Raw genomic sequence first — 16,125 nt, forward strand, 5'->3', positions numbered from 1 at the left:
CAAAGGCTGGGGGCTCCCAGATCCACCCTACAGATGGGAATGCTAGTTCCTAGAAGCTCCCACCTAGAAACCCGTGAGTGAGGGTTCACAAAGAACGTGGGGGAAGAGTAGTTGCAGAGGTTTTTGGGTGGGAGAGTGCAGCTTCTTGGCTGTTGAGATAAGTTCAAGAGCAGCAAAGGGAGAGGAGGGGAAGTGGCTGCCAGACACTCTGCATGGCCCCAGGAACTGTACCAAGAGCTGTCCTTGTGTTTCTTGCTTTAAAGTGTTGCTTCTCAGCCATTTGGCTAAGATCAAGCACTTCCCATGTCTCGGAAAGGACGAAAAGTAGTGAGAGACAACATATACCTCCCCACATTATATTAGATGGGAATCAAACCCAGGTTAACTGCTTGGAAGGCAACTGTGCGCACCCCTATACCACCAATCCTTGTGCTTAGCATGGCTGTGAAAATTAGTGAGGGAAGTCCATGTCTGCCATGACATGCTGGAGGCAAAAGGGTGCCCGTGTGGTTTGGGTAAAGCATAACTTCTTGCCCGATTGGCAAAGATCAGGGCTACGTCTACACTGGCCCCTTTTCCGGAAGGGGCATGTAAATTTCACCAGTCGTCGTAGGGAAATCCGCGGGGGATTTAAATATCCCCCGCGGCATTTAAATAAAAATGTCCGCCGCTTTTTTCCGGCTTTTAAAAAAGCCGGAAAAGAGCGTCTACACTGGCCCCGATCCTCCGGAAAAAGTGCCCTTTTCCGGAGGGTCTTATTCCTACTTTGAAGACCCTTTGGGTCTTTGAAGTAGGAATAAGACCCTCCGGAAAAGGGCACTTTTTCCGGAGGATCGGGGCCAGTGTAGACGCTCTTTTCCGGCTTTTTTAAAAGCCGGAAAAAAGCGGCGGACATTTTTATTTAAATGCCGCGGGGGATATTTAAATCCCCCGCGGATTTCCCTACGACGACTGGTGAAATTTACATGCCCCTTCCGGAAAAGGGGCCAGTGTAGACGAGCCCCCTGAGTGGTGATGTTGGGGTAGTAGCAGCACTGTATTCTCTGTGGTGTGAGGAATTGGGTGGCAGAGGAGTCCCAGAGGTTTCTGGGTGGGTGAGTACAGATTCTCAGCTCTTGGGCTGGGTTCAAGAGCAGCAAAGGGAGAGACAGGGAAGTGGCTGCTGGACACGCTGTGTGGCCCAGGGATAAGGACCAACAGCTGTCTTCATATTTTTTGCCATAAAGCCTTGTTTCTTGGCTGTTTGGCTAAGATAAGAACATAAGAACGGCCATACTGGGTCAGACCAAAGGTCCATCTAGCCCAGTATCCTGTCTACCAACAGTGGCCAGCACCAGGTGCCCCAGAGAGGGTGGACCGAAGACAATGATCAAGCGATTTGTCTCCTGCCATCCCTCTCCAGCCTCTGACAAACAGAGGCCAAGGACACCATTTTATCCCCTGGCTAATAGCCTTTTATGGACCTAACCTCCATGAATTTATCCAGCTTCTCTTTAAACTCTATTATAGTCCTAGCCTTCACAGCCTCCTCTGGCAAGGAGTTCCACAGGTTGACAACACGCTGTGTGAAGAACTTCCTTTTATTAGTTTTAAACCTGCTACCCATTAATTTCATTTGGTGTCCTCTAGTTCTGCTATTTACGGAACTAATAAATAACTTTTCTTTGTCTGCCCTCTCCACACCACTCATGATTTTATAGACCTCTATCATATCACCCCTCAGTCTCCTCTTTTCTAAACTGAAAAGTCCCAGTCGCTTTAACCTCTCCTCATATGGGACCCGTTCCAAACCCCTAATCATTTTAGTTGCCCTTTTCTGAACCCTTTCCAAGGCCAAAATATCTTTTTTGAGGTGAGGAGACCACATCTGTACACAGTATTCAAGATGTGGGCGGCCCATAGTTTTATACAGGGACAATAAGATATTCAGGGTCTTATTTTCTATCCCGTTCCTAATAATTCCTAGCATCCTATTTGCCTTTTTGCCCGCTGCTGCACACTGCATGGAAGTTTTCAGAGAACTGTCCACGATAACTCCAAGATCTCTTTCCTGATTTGTCGTAACCAAATTAGCCCCCAACATACTGTACGTATAGTTGGGGTTATTTTTCCCGATGTGCATTACTTTACACTTATCCACATTAAATTTCATTTGCCTTTTTGTTGCCCAATCACTCAGTTTGGTGAGATCTTCTTGGAGTCCCTCACAGTCTGCTTCTGTCTTGACTATCCTAAACAGTTTTGTATCATCTCCAAACTTTACTACCTCACTGCTTACCCCTTTCTCCAGATCATTTATGAATAAGTTGAAAAGGACTGGTCCCAGGACTGACCCTTAGGGGACACCACTAGTTACCCCTCTCCAATCTGAAAATTTACCATTTATTCCTACCCTTTGTTTCCTGTCTTTTAACCAGTTCTCAATCCAAGAAAGGACCTTCCCTCTTATCCCATGGCTATGTAATTTACACAAGAGCCTTTGATGAGGGACCTTGTCAAAGGCTTTCTGAAAATCCAAGTATACTATATCTACTGGATCCCCCTTGTCTGCATGTTTGTTAACCCCTTCAAAGAACTCTAATAGATTAGTAAGACAGGATTTCCCTTTACAGAAACCATGTTGACTTTTGTCCAACAAATTATGTTCTTGTACGTGCTTCACAATTTTATTCTTCACTATTGTTTCGACTAATTTGCCCAGTACTGAAGTTAGACTTACCGGTTTGTAATTGCCAGGATTGCCTCTAGAGCCTTTTTAAAATATTGGTGTCACGTTGGCTACCTTCCAGTCATTAGGTACGGAAGCCGATTTAAAGGATAAGTTAGTATCCACAGATAATAGCTCAGCAATTTCCCATTTGAGTTCTTTTAGAACCCTTGGATGAATGCCATCCGGTCCCGGAGATTTGTTAACATTAAATTTTTCTATTTGTTCCAAAACCTCCTCTAATGACACTTCAATCCGGGACAGTTCCTCTGATTCATCACCCACAAAGGAAGGTGCAGATTCAGGAATCTCCCCAATGTCCTCAGCCGTGAAGACTGAAGCAAAGAAATCATTTAGTTTCTCTGCAATGGCTTTATCGTCCTTGATTGCTCCTTTTTTAGCTCGATCATCTAGGGGACCCACAGGTTTTATAGCAGGCTTCCTGCTTCCAATGTACTTAAAAAACATTTTATTTCTTTTTGAGTTTTTGGCTAGCTGTTCCTCAAAATCTTTTTTTGCTTTTCTTATTACATTTTTACCCTTGATTTGATAGTGTTTATGTTCCTTTCTATTTATCTCACTAGGATTGAACTTTCACTTCTGAAAATATACCTTTTTGTCCCTCACTGCTTCTTTTACATGGTGGTTAAGCCACGGTGACACTTTTTTAGGTCTCTTGCTATGTTTTTTAATTTGGGGTATACATTTAAGTTGGGCCTCTATTATGGTGTCTTTAAAAAGTTTCCATGCAGCTTTCAGGGATTTGGCTCTAGTCACTGTGCCTTTTAATTTCTGTTTAACTAACCTCCTCATTTTTGTGTAATTCCCCATTTTGAAATTAAATGTCGGGGTGCTGGACTGCTGAGGTGTTTTTCCCACCACAGGAAAGTTGAATGTTATTATATTATGGTCACTATTCCCAAGCGGTCCTGTAACGGTTATTTCCTGGACCTGATCCTGCACTCCACTCAGGACTAAATCGTGAATTGCCTCTCCCTTTGTGGGTTCCTGCACCAGCTGCTCCAAGAATCAGTCATTTAAGCCATTGAGAAATTTTCTCTCTGCTTCTCTTCCTGAGGTGACATGTATCCAGTCAATATGGGGGTAGTTAAAATCTCCCATTATTATAGAGTTCTTTATTTTGGTAGCCTCTCTAATCTCCCTCAGCATTTCAATGTCAGTATCGCTGTCCTGGTCAATTGGTCGGTAATATATCCCTACTGCTAATTTCTTATTATTGGAGCATAGAATTACTATCCATAGCGATTCTATTCAACATGTTGATTCACTTAATATTTTTATTTCATTTGATTCTACATTATCTTTCACATATATTGCCACTCCGCCACCCACCTGGACTGCTCTATCCTTTCTACATATTTTATATCCCAGTATGATTGTGTCCCACAGATTTTCCTCATTCCACCAGGTTTCAGTGATGCCTATTATGTCAATCTCCTCCTTTAATACGAGGTACTCTAGTTCACCCATCTTATTAGTCAGACTCCTAGCATTTGTGTACAAGCACTTTAAAAATTTGCCACTGCATATTTGTTTGCCCTTCCCTGATGCACTGAATTCTTTTGTATGTGGTTATTTGTCTACTCTGGCCCATGGTTTGCCCTCTCCTCTCTTCTCTCTCTGACTACAACTTAGAGAGTCTCTATCAATGGATTCTCCTCTAAGAGAAGTCTCCCTCCGATTCACATGCATCTCCACACCAATCAGCTTTCCGAAACTTTTCTTGCACAAAAGGCCAGTGTGGACAGGCAACATGAATTTCTTGCGCAAGAAGCCCCATGGCTAAAATGGCACATCTTTTACACAAAGGCACATGCCAGTGTAGACGTTCTCTTGCTCAAATACACTAATGTAAAAACTCATGTAAAAGAGTATTTGCGCAAAATCTTGCCAATACACATTGGCAGTAGCCAATTACTCTAATGCAGGGGGTAAGGAATGGTGCCCCTGGCCTCTGTTTGTCAAAGGCTAGGAGACAAATTGCCTCATTATGATCTTTGGTCTACCCCCTCTGGGGCACCTGGTACTGGCCACTGTCGAAAAAAAGGATACTAGGCTAGGTGGACCTTTGGTCTGACCCAGTATGGCTGTTTTTATGTTAAAGTTAGACCTGTGTTTGAAGCCTTTTCTGCAATCAGAGCTGTTATGAGGTGATTCTCTTGTATGTTTTATCTGATGGTTAGTAGGGCTGGAGCACCAACTAAATCTTTCCCTGCAGTCAGAGCAGGTGAAGGGTCTCTCTCATGTGTGGGTTCTCCTATGTATAACTAGGTGTGAGCTTCTACTGGAGCTTTTCCCACAGTCAGAGCAGGTAAAGGGTTTCTCTCCTATGTGGGTTCTTCTATGTCTACCAAGCACTGACTTCTGACTGAAGCGTCGCCCGCAGTCAAAGCAATTGAAAGGTTTCTCTCCTGTGTGAGTTCTCCTATGTTTAACAAGGTCTGATCTCTCCATAAAGCTTTTCCCACAGTCAGAGCAATTGAAAGGTTTCTCTCCTGTGTGGGTTCTCCTATGTCTAACAAGGTTTGAGTTCTTCCTGAAGCTTTTCCCACAGTCAGAGCAATTGAAAGGTTTCTCCCGTGTGGGTCCTCCTATGGATAACAAACTCTGAACTTGTACTATAGCTTTTCTGGCAGTCAGAGCAATGGAAAGGTTTCTCTCCTGTGTGGGTCCTCCTATGTCTAACAAGGTGCGACCTCTGATTGAAGCTTTTCCCACAGTCAGAGCAGCTGAATGATTTCTCTCCTGTGTGGGTTCTTCTATGTCTAACAAGGTATGAGCTGCGACTGAAGCTTTTCCCACAGTCAGAGCAATGGAAAGGTTTGTCTCCTGTGTGGGTCCTCCTATGGTTAACAAGGTATGAGCTGCGACTGAAGCTTTTCCCACAGTCAGAGCAATGGAAAGGTCTGTCTCCTGAGTGGGTCCTCCTATGGTTAATAAGGTGTGAAATCTGACGGAAGCTTTTCCCGCAGTCAGAGCAGTTGAAGGGTTTCTCCCCTGTATGGGCTCTCCTATGTGTAACAAGGTGTGAGCTGCTCAGAAAGCTTTTCCCACAGTCAGAGCAATTGAAAGGTTTGTCTTCTGTGTGGGTCCTCCTATGTCTTACAAGGTGATCGCTTCTACTGAAGCTTTTCCCACAGAGTAGTTATGGGGTGTCTCTCTTGTATGTATTTTCTGATGTTTCGTAAAGTGAGAGTGCTGACTGAGGCTTTTCCCAGAGTGAGAGCACTTCAAGGGCTTCTCTCTCATACGGGCTCTTTGATGTTCAATAAGAGTTTCACAATCACTACAAATGCAGGGTGACTGTTGATGGGAGATTTTCTGTTGAACAGTTTCCGTGTTACTTTTCTCCCCTCTGCTTCTGTGACTGTATTTACCCTGTCCCTCTCCTGGATGGTTTCCATGCTGCCTTTCTGGGCTATGCTGACTCTCGCAAGTCTCTCCCTGCTCATGTATGTGGGAAACATGCCCTTCAGGTCTTCCCAGTAACATCTCACATGGAGACACTTGCTCCGATCCGTCCTGCTGAACAAGATCATGGTTCTCAGTCAGCATCCCATCACCTGTTGTGATAGATAAATAATCCAGATTGGAGTAATTGTCTATGATGAGCTGAAAGAAAACTCTGAAAGAGGAAAGGAAAAGGGGACACGCTAAAATAATGACTGAATTATCATGAGCTTAGCCCCCTTCACAACTCTTCCACAGAGGAGAGATCCCAGCCTCTCCCCACCCACCACACTCTGGCTCAAGTTGAAGACAGACTGAAAAGTGAGATAGACTACATGAAAACACACAAGATACACCTGCTATAAGCTGGTTTCTGAGGCAATTTAACTGATTGCTCACCTGTGTAGGTGCCACTGATGATCTCCCCTTCCTTACAGCTCTGGTGATCTGGGACCTGCAACTCCTCCTCTCCCTCCACCCAGGAGATCACATGAGCTTCAGAGAGTGGAAATCCTGTTTGGAGAGCAATTAATCAAGTGCTAATCTTGTTCATTAAGGTCTCTGCCATTACTGCTTCCAGAGTCAGGATCGGAGTCACCCATCCAGAGAGGCTCCTTTCCCCACCTTGCAGAGAATGGGATCTGGCTGATACAAGAGCCCAGGACACACACACCTGCAGTAAAGGTGCACCCCCCCCACCTTGAGAATGGCCCAGCTCTTTCCCCGGGGGAGCTGAGCACTCTGCTGCACTCTCTAGGGTACAACTCAGTCCCCCTCAAAGCCCATTCCATCCCCCCCATCCCCAGTATCTCTAGGCAGGACAGAAACACACTGCTCAGAAGGGGAGCTCTAGGGAGGGCTGGCAGGTCTGACACCAAGGCCCCCAGACAGGGCTCAGACTGTAGTGACCACATGCCAGGTCACTAGGACTTGGAGAGGAAGGACTAGCTCTTGCTTCCCAAGGCTCTGTCCACAAAGCTCCTGGCTGGTGGACTGGGCTCCCCCTGCTCTTTGGCTCAGATGTTCTACTTGGGCCAGAAGGAGGCAGAGGAGGTTGTCGAAGCAGCTAAGTGAATCCTTGGCAGGCTGCTTCAGGCCCTGCCTATGCTCCTAACCCCGACTACCTGTGTCTGGGTGGGCCCTGCTAGCTGCCCACAACAGCTGCCATTCCCACGGCTGCCCAGTGTGGCGCTAGGCTTCTCCAGCGACCAGCCAGGGTGAAGCTGGGTCGTGCTGCTTCTCTGATGCTTGGGGCTGTTACTCATCTCCTCGTCTGTAGCCTTGGTTCTACTTTGCCAGCAGAAGACTTTGTGTGGTTTCCCAGTCTGCCTCTTCCGGCGAGCCTGGCCTTTGATTTGGGAGGCACAGAATCTACCACATTTGCACCTTGTAAGCGCCTTCCCCTGAGCTTTGCCTCCACCCCTTCTTGGACCTGCATTTAGTGTTTGGAAGAGCCACCTGTGATGTGACCATGGAGATCATTGTGCTACCACTGTTACACAATCGCAAGAAAGCTTGTGCAAAGCATGCTGTGTGCCGAGTCAATGGGAAAATTCTGATCTGATGACTATGATTATCTTGTTTATGTCCATTATTTTGTAACTAAAACAAGCCAGGCTTTGGCAGAATGGTGGAGCACTGGGTACCAACTAACCAAGAAATCCCATTCCTGAGCAGGAGGAGGGCAATCAACTCAACGCTCTCTGCAGTAACTGCAAACACACAGTCCTAACAAATAGCTCACTGACCCTTGTGCACATGAACAGGATGAGGGGATAATGGATATGGATGTTTTTTTCAAACAAACAGGCAGAAGGCCAAAGGGGGTAGCAACACATGGAACGCAACATGCATTTTGTTTGTGTCAATGTGAGAGGAGGGGCAAAACCACAGGAGGGGCATGTTGATACTGGCTGAGGGGCAGTGTTCTACCTGCTGACTGAGCTGGTACCATTATTGGGTTGGGACAAGTCTCACTATACCTGTGCCTGAGGAGAGGGGACACTAGCACCCTGCTCCTTTCACAATAAACCTGGCCGAGTGCCTTAGCCTCCGAATGGAGCTTAGGTCTTTCTTAGCGGCAACCCTGTGGTGTGCTGCATGGATAAGCTGCACGCTCTGCCAGTGCCGCTGGCATCAAGGCTCCAGAAAGAGCCGCCCTGAATAAGCCACATCAACGCTCTGTGGCGCTAGCAGCAATTCTAATGGCACTGCAGTTGCTGAGGGAAGCAAAATTATCAATCACAGCAGCACCTGGGAACTCTGATGTAAATCAGGACCCCATTGTGTTATCGCAGTGCTCATATGGAGCTAAGCATCACCCCTCTTTAGTGTAGGTATCCTTCCCAGCCCTGAGAAACAGGGACACACTATAAAAGCTAGTAAAGAGAGAAATGACCACACAGAGAGTCTAAGAGACTTGATCAAGGTCACACAGGAAGATTGTGATGAACAGAGAACTGAACACAGGTCTCCTGAAGATAAAGCCAGACATTCACACAGGAAGAAAAAGTCCCTATCCAAAGATATTTCACTCTAAAAACACAACACAGATGCCGTGATTTATCTCTACTGCACACAGAGGCAAGTGAGCCCCAGAGAGAATAAAGCTGAAGTTTTGAAAGGAAACCCAGCCTGTGCCTGAAATGCAAGGAGAGCTCTGCTCACGTTTCTCTACTACAGAGCAACCTCGGACAAAATACTCACAGAGCGTGAACTGCCTCATCCACCCTCCCTCAGCCCCAGTATCCAGCCCCTCCCACTGGCAAGAACAGGATGTCACAGATTAGCTAGAAGCAGGGAAGGACTCTGGGAACCACACCCTCCTTCCAGTGGCTGAGCACACTGCCACATGGGGACCCTGCAGCCACTAACAGCAGCCAGACCCAGACCTCTAGTACCTGCTGTACCTGCCTGAGCCCTTCCATTCACACCTCTGGTCAAGGCACAAGATGGGCAAGATGGGGGGGCAGAAGTGCAGTGAGACCTTAGGTGTGGGAAGAGGCACACCATTGTTACATCCCTGAACCTGCTTTCCCTGGGAGTGGGCACAGAGGGGACAGTCTTTCACACAACAGCCAGGATTATTATGGCAGATACTCCTGACATTGGGGGCAGAGGCAATGAATAACCCTGAACCAAACCCAACCCAGATGCTCCAGAGCCCACCCAGCTGCTGTTACCCAAGGAGGCAGGAATCCTTACTCAGCCAGCTCACAGCCTCATAATTTTCCTGCATCACATCCCAGTAGAGGGCTCTCTGGCCCGGGTCCAGGAGAGCCCATTCCTCCTCAGAGAAATACACAGCCACCTCCTCGAAGCTCACAGGCTCCGCCACGGCCATTTCCTGTCCCAGGCTCTGCAGGCCAGGGGCTGAGCTGGAGTCAGACATGGGTGTTCTGCAGCCTGGCAGGGGGAGAAAAGGAATTGGAGACATTTCAGAAGAGGCTTTAATCCTTTCCAAGCCCCCATTCTTCCCAGACTCTGTCCGTGGTGACACACATGCTAGACTGCCATTGTGGGCAAAAGTTTTAGTCTAGATATTCCATAAACAGCTGTAGCCAGACAGAACCCCCCCCTTGTAACATCCATTTTTGCTTGCCTGGAGCATACAGGGCACACAGAGCAGAAGGCCCAGGCTGTGTGACCGTGAATGGCTGTAAACAGAGATACGCCAATTGCTGACCAAGAGGCTGCCAAGGAGTGCCCTTGACTCAAACCCATATTGATACGAACACACATCCATCCGCAGGGGGAGGAATCTCTCGCCCAGTAAAAAAATGTCTAGTACTCACAATTTAGTTATCTCTCTTGCAAGTGTAAATTAACTTGAAACTTGCTTGTAAGAACTGGCGCCACAAACCGGACCAGTACAATTTGGCATCTTAAGATAAGAAAGAGGATACGGGCCCCCAGAAGTATATAGACGGGTCCAGCAGCACATTTTCTCTGAGTGTCAATCTACCATCTATCTGCTGGTCGGGTTTGGTGTTTGATCTCCCGAGGTTCCAAGGGGACGCCCACCTCGTATTCGTCTTTCCTAGGAATTGAGAGACCGGCCCTGGCCTGACACGCTGGAGTCGAGAGGCACAGAAAGGGGTAAAAATTGTACCTAGATGTGGTCCTTTGTTTAAGTATATATATACATAGACTTAGAGCTCTTTAAAGATTAAGCTGTCACTTGGTACCATTATTTCTATTTTCTATCTTTATTTTCTTTGTAACCATTTTTAAAATCTGTATTTGTTAGCATTTAAGAAATAGAGCAATAGCCATTGTAACCATATGCTTTTATAAGTCTTTTAATAAACCTGTAACTGTTTAAGCTTTAACCTGACTCCTTCAGTTGCTGTAACAGAACCAAGCACAATTTAAAAGAACTTCAGCCGGTCATAAAGGGACAGACATAGGGAGAGCTTGGGCGTTTGGATCTGTGTCACTCCCAGGTGACAAGATCCGTTGGGGCACCTTTCCAGCCTTTCCCAGGCTGCCCACTGCAAAGGAACTTTGTGTTCTAGCAGTTAAAATCTAAGGTGTAATAAGCTCTTCCTATATAATAAGGCGTCTGTTGGCCTGCTGGCCACCCTCTGCGATGGGACCCCGGTCCTAGCAGTAAAGACACGGACGTTAAACCTTTTCTCGGAAGCATACACACACACACTGCCCTGACCGTCGGCTGACAGAATTGGCGTAGTCGGCAGGATTGTGCTATTAGTTCAAATACAGCAGCATGAAGCCAGTCACGATTGACATGGATTTTAGCTGTATAGAAAAGGAGTTTGCCCGAGAGGGATGGGGCAACCCTAAGTGGGATAAAGAGATGTTATGGAAAAGCGCTTGCATCTGGCTGTTAAAGGGTGTGTGGCAAGCAGCCTGCTCTAGCTACTGGAACTTAGAAACAGAGCTGATAAAGGTGCAGAGAGAGAGATACGAACTCTTAGAGCAATGCCAGAACCTGGATACCCAGATGCGAACCCTAAATAAAGACATAGAGCACCTTCAGGAACAGCTCCTCCTGAGGCTAGAGAGGGGAAGGAGAAAGTAATTAATGGAGAAAAATGAGCTTTTAGAGCTTTCTGGCTTTAGAACGTTGCTGGCTCAAACCCCCGCTCTCCCGCCTTCCACTGTAACCAAGATAAAACAGTACAGCATTCCAGCCGAAGCTATGGCTCCGGTCTGTGAACTAATTAAAGATCTGAAAAAACGGGGAATCTTAATTTGTACCTACTCCCCGTATAATTTGCTAAAGAAGCATGCTCACTGGGAATGAGCCCCCCCTCTCATGAAGAAGCTCTGAGAGACAGCTGATAACGAGATACGCATTTATCAGTCTATAGGTTCAATTTACCCTAATAGGTCCCATTTCATTTGTACCTTACTGTGGGAAACACAGGGATGTCCTATGCCTTATGGCAAGAAGGAGAAACTGTACCCCGCCGCCCCATACAGTTTGGCTCGAAGTTATGGCAGAGGTCACAGTTAAATTACACGCTTTATGAAAAGTGCTTCTGGCAGCCTACACAGCACTAAGAGAAACAGAGGAGCTAACCCAAGCTCAAGCCATAACACTTCACACTCCTCTCCCAATCATTAAGCCCATATTGGAAGGAAAGGAGTTGCCACCGGGAATAGCCCAAAGGAAAATTAAGGATTCTACTGAAACTTAATTAGTTAACTGCATAAAAGAATGAGCTCTATATATTGTAACTTTATTTTGTGAGTTTCAAATGAACTAGTTTTATTTTGTTTTGGACAATGTCCTCTTGCTTAAAATTGCAAACAGACAATGCACAAATTAGTTAGTGCTTGTGTTAGGCATTCAACTTTTAAAGTTAAATTTGCTCTCTAAGAAATCCAAGTTATTGTTTTAAGAAATTCAAACTCTGAAACTTCACTGTGTCTATGTTCAAAGCTGAGTTGATAACACTTTTAGCTTGCTCTCAGATCCAAGGCTGTAAGTGGGTGCAGACTGCCTTTCTGCTCTGAAGAAGAGTGAAACCAACTGTCCTTCATAACAGAGACCGGAACATTGTACATATGATTCTTTTCAAGAAAATAAAAGCTTTTTGCTTGCAGGAACAGTAACTAGCCAACCAACACCTTGTGCTAAAGAAAAGCATTATAGCTTTACACATTAAGCCTGATCTGTAGTACAAGAAGGAAACTGAGGCATGCCACTGTTGAGGAAGGCTAGCAACTCAGAGGTAATTCGAGGGAGTGGAAAGTCATGAGTACCGATAAAGCGCCCTTGGTCTCGGAAAGTTGTAGCTCACTCGCCCATAGAAGTGTTAAGGAACTAGCTGTAACAAGTTCCCCTAACAGATCTTAGGCAGTATTTTAAGTTATAATAGGCCACCCCGATGCGGGTAGAGATGTTTTCTTGTCTTTCAGATCATCAGAAAGCGCTGGTGCCAGCTGAAGAAAAACAACAAACAACAACAACAAAACACCATGGTTCTGTGTCATGACACAATAAGTTTGTGTTCTGTCCAAGTTTGTCTTGTGTGTCTTAATTGTAATAAGAATTGCAAATATTGTTGTGTGTAAGATATTGTTTTAATGAAAAGATACTTTGAGTAAAGCAGAAGCATGAATTTAAACCAACAAAATTAATAATTAAGCCCAATCAATTGGCAACTCTAAACTTAGTCAATTGGCAACTTTAAAATTCTGTGAAAAGATAATAGTTTAGTAATTGTTTAAGCTAAGAGAATGTTAACAATGTCTCCACAGGTGAATAAAGAAGAAACTAGAAAGAAGCAAAGAGTGCATCACGTGAACAGAAAGACTGGGAGTAAGGTAACAGCCCTCTCCCCCACCAAATTAGTTTTGCTTTAATGGCTACACAAATGAAATATTTAGCTTCTGTAAATTTGTACACCAACCATAAAGTGGTTTGGCAAGATATAATAAGAAATCTATACGAAACAACACAGGCAAGTGGGACATCAGCATATTTAAGTAAAGATGCCCACAACAATGAGGAAACTAGTAACCTCACCATTGCAATAACAGCTACTTGCCCAGCTACTCACTGGTGCCTGATGCCTTAAAAGGCCTCAAGAATTATAGAATTGCATAAGTTAACAGTTAAATATCTGTGAACCATGCTTAGTCCTATAAGAGAAACAGTGACTCTAGTCAACGTAACCTCCTTCAAGTTACATACACGCTAATAGTAATGAGAATACACGGCCTTGGGCCTCCCCTCATTCACACACAATCATTTTGTTTATTGTAACAACATGAACACTATGAGGACAAAGAATACACAGTCCTCTAAGTTAAAGTTTGTATAGAATTTTGTAGGAAAGAAGCTAAACACTGACATCAGGCAACTGAAGTTAGACCTACTGACTCCCACTAGGGCTTACCACTTAAAGCCCAAACAAAGGTAACCCCTAAGGCATGGCTGTCATTTGTTAAACAATGGCCATTGCTAACTTGCCGTATTATTAACCAGGACCTTGAAGACAAAATAAAGCCTCCCAATTGTGAATTATGCCCTGAACAGACCCCTATACTAGAAACCAGGACAATTGTCACTGGTCCTTACCTTGGTGATGTTCCACACTGGTATAGACCAGCTGTGTGCTAGACTGGCTAATCAAATTGGCAAGTGCCTAATTAGGCAACAACAGGGCTTAGCAGATACCATCGCAGATTTGTTTAAGCCTGAAAACTCTGTCAGCAACACTTATGTCATAGGCCAGAAATTGTATAGAATCCAGGCTGGTAAATGCAGTAATATCCAGTGCCTGTAAAGGCCTAGACACCAGCCAAGCTAACCGACTGATCCTGAATAGTTTGAAGGATTTGTCCAGCTCTGTATCCACTTCACTAGACCTAACCAGATATTTAGACCAGAGACTAATTAGATTGTTAATTAATAGAACTAAATTAAATTAGGAAGCCAGTATTAAAGAATAGGATAGCTTTGACCACCCAGCCCTTATGGTGGTGAGTCCCCATCTCCCCCGTGCCTACCCATGGGAGTGGGGAAGTAAAGAATCCATGAAGACCCAAAAGCCAACAGATGGCAAATAAGAAAACAGATTAAATACTGTGATGCAAAGATTAAATAATCGGCAGACCCCTACGGGCAGTCCGATCAGTAAAGAATTTTTCCCTACAGGGAGAACCTCTCCTGGCCACACTGTGCCACTCAAAGATTCTAAATATGCACCTGAAGACACTGTGGTAATCAAACACCCCAGTTTAAAAATGCAAACCCGTGTACTGCACTCCTACAAGGGAAAAGGAGTCTAGACCACTGCAGACGCTGGGCTAACACCAATAACCATTACTGAGGCTTGGATTGTATCCAAGACCGGCGAACTTTTTGTTTTATTACAGGAAACTGAAGCAATGGCCCTGAACAGTGCTCCAGTGGGATGTATCCCTCCCAGAGCTGGTGTGGATCCGAGAAACCATCATGAACTTTTTGTATATATACTGCTTGCTGTTGCAGCGCTTGCAATCGCTGTTGTTATAGACTGAACTATAGAAAAAGAAACCTAAACTGAAGCAAGACATAGTACTTCAACTCGCCATAGTCTTCTTCCTCATCCCAACTGCTACTGCTGTACCAGAACACCTTACTTAACTCCTCTACAAGACTGAGAATCGAGTTTGTCCCTCTCAGCCCAAAACAACTGATAGAACAAGAGTGACATCTTCCAATGGAGGCCGATATGGTTCGATGACAGCGACCACCGCAATCCTCAAAATAACTTTGGGGGGAGGCAAAGGAAGTGGCAACAGACTGTATAAAGTAAGACATGCTGTAACAAAGAATGTAAACATCTCATGGCTAAATTAGTTAGCCCAACAGCTGAGATTTTCCCTAACTCCTTTTCTACACTCTGTTATAACCACTGCTCTAACCATTATAATTGTTGTAATCATTTTCTGCATAACCCTATGTATTGTGCAATGCCTAGTTAATGCAGCTACCTTTTTTGTGCACATTCGATATACAGCACTAGGAAAGGACCCTAGCCAATTCCTAGATCCTGAACCTTCTATTCCGGCCATCGGGCACTTCTAGATTCCCCCAAGGTGGGCAAGAGGTGCTGGTATCACCGCCATCTTGTATCCTGGGATGTAGTGTGTCGTATCAGGGGGTGGAATGTAGCCAGACAGAACCCCCCCCCCCCTTGTAACATCCATTTTTGCTTGCCTGGAGCATACAGGGCACACAGAGCAGAAGGCCCAGGCTGTGTGACCGTGAATGGCTGTAAACAGAGATACGCCAATTGCTGACCAAGAGGCTGCCAAGGAGTGCCCTTGACTCAAACCCATATTGATACGAACACACATCCATCCGCGGGGGGAGGAATCTCTCGCCCAGTAAAAAAATGTCTAGTACTCACAATTTAGTTATCTCTCTTGCAAGTGTAAATTAACTTGAAACTTGCTTGTAAGAACTGGCGCCACAAACCGGACCAGTACAATTTGGCATCTTAAGATAAGAAAGAGGATACGGGCCCCCAGAAGTGTATAGACGGGTCCAGCAGCACATTTTCTCTGAGTGTCAATCTACCATCTATCTGCTGGTCGGGTTTGGTGTTTGATCTCCCGAGGTTCCAAGGGGACGCCCACCTCGTATTTGTCTTTCCTAGGAATTGAGAGACCGGCCCTGGCCTGACACGCTGGAGTCGAGAGGCACAGAAAGGGGTAAAAATTGTACCTAGATGTGGTCCTTTGTTTAAGTATATATATACATAGACTTAGAGCTCTTTAAAGATTAAGCTGTCACTTGGTACCATTATTTCTATTTTCTATCTTTATTTTCTTTGTAACCATTTTTAAAATCTGTATTTGTTAGCATTTAAGAAATAGAGCAATAGCCATTGTAACCATATGCTTTTATAAGTCTTTTAATAAACCTGTAACTGTTTAAGCTTTAACCTGACTCCTTCAGTTGCTGTAACAGAACCAAGCAC

The 16,125-nt window shown here is 45.2% G+C and overlaps 1 protein-coding gene across 1 annotated transcript in view; it reads right to left on the bottom strand.

Moving 5' to 3' along the window:
• Positions 1-956: 956 nt before the first annotated feature.
• Positions 957-16,125, bottom strand: part of LOC142824071 (uncharacterized) — a 144,051-nt gene continuing 128,882 nt past the window's right edge. Inside the window, 5 exon segments of the mRNA XM_075915811.2 lie at positions 957-5,303; positions 5,305-5,869; positions 5,872-6,291; positions 6,578-6,691; positions 9,383-9,583. Of these exon segments, the coding sequence (XP_075771926.2) occupies positions 4,970-5,303; positions 5,305-5,869; positions 5,872-6,291; positions 6,578-6,691; positions 9,383-9,583 (1,634 nt within the window). The 3' untranslated portion in view covers positions 957-4,969.

The sequence above is a fragment of the Pelodiscus sinensis genome, chromosome 28 (genome assembly GCF_052426305.1).
Source record: "Pelodiscus sinensis isolate ZL-2025 chromosome 28, ASM5242630v1, whole genome shotgun sequence".
In the NCBI taxonomy this organism is placed as follows: Eukaryota; Metazoa; Chordata; order Testudines; family Trionychidae; genus Pelodiscus; species Pelodiscus sinensis.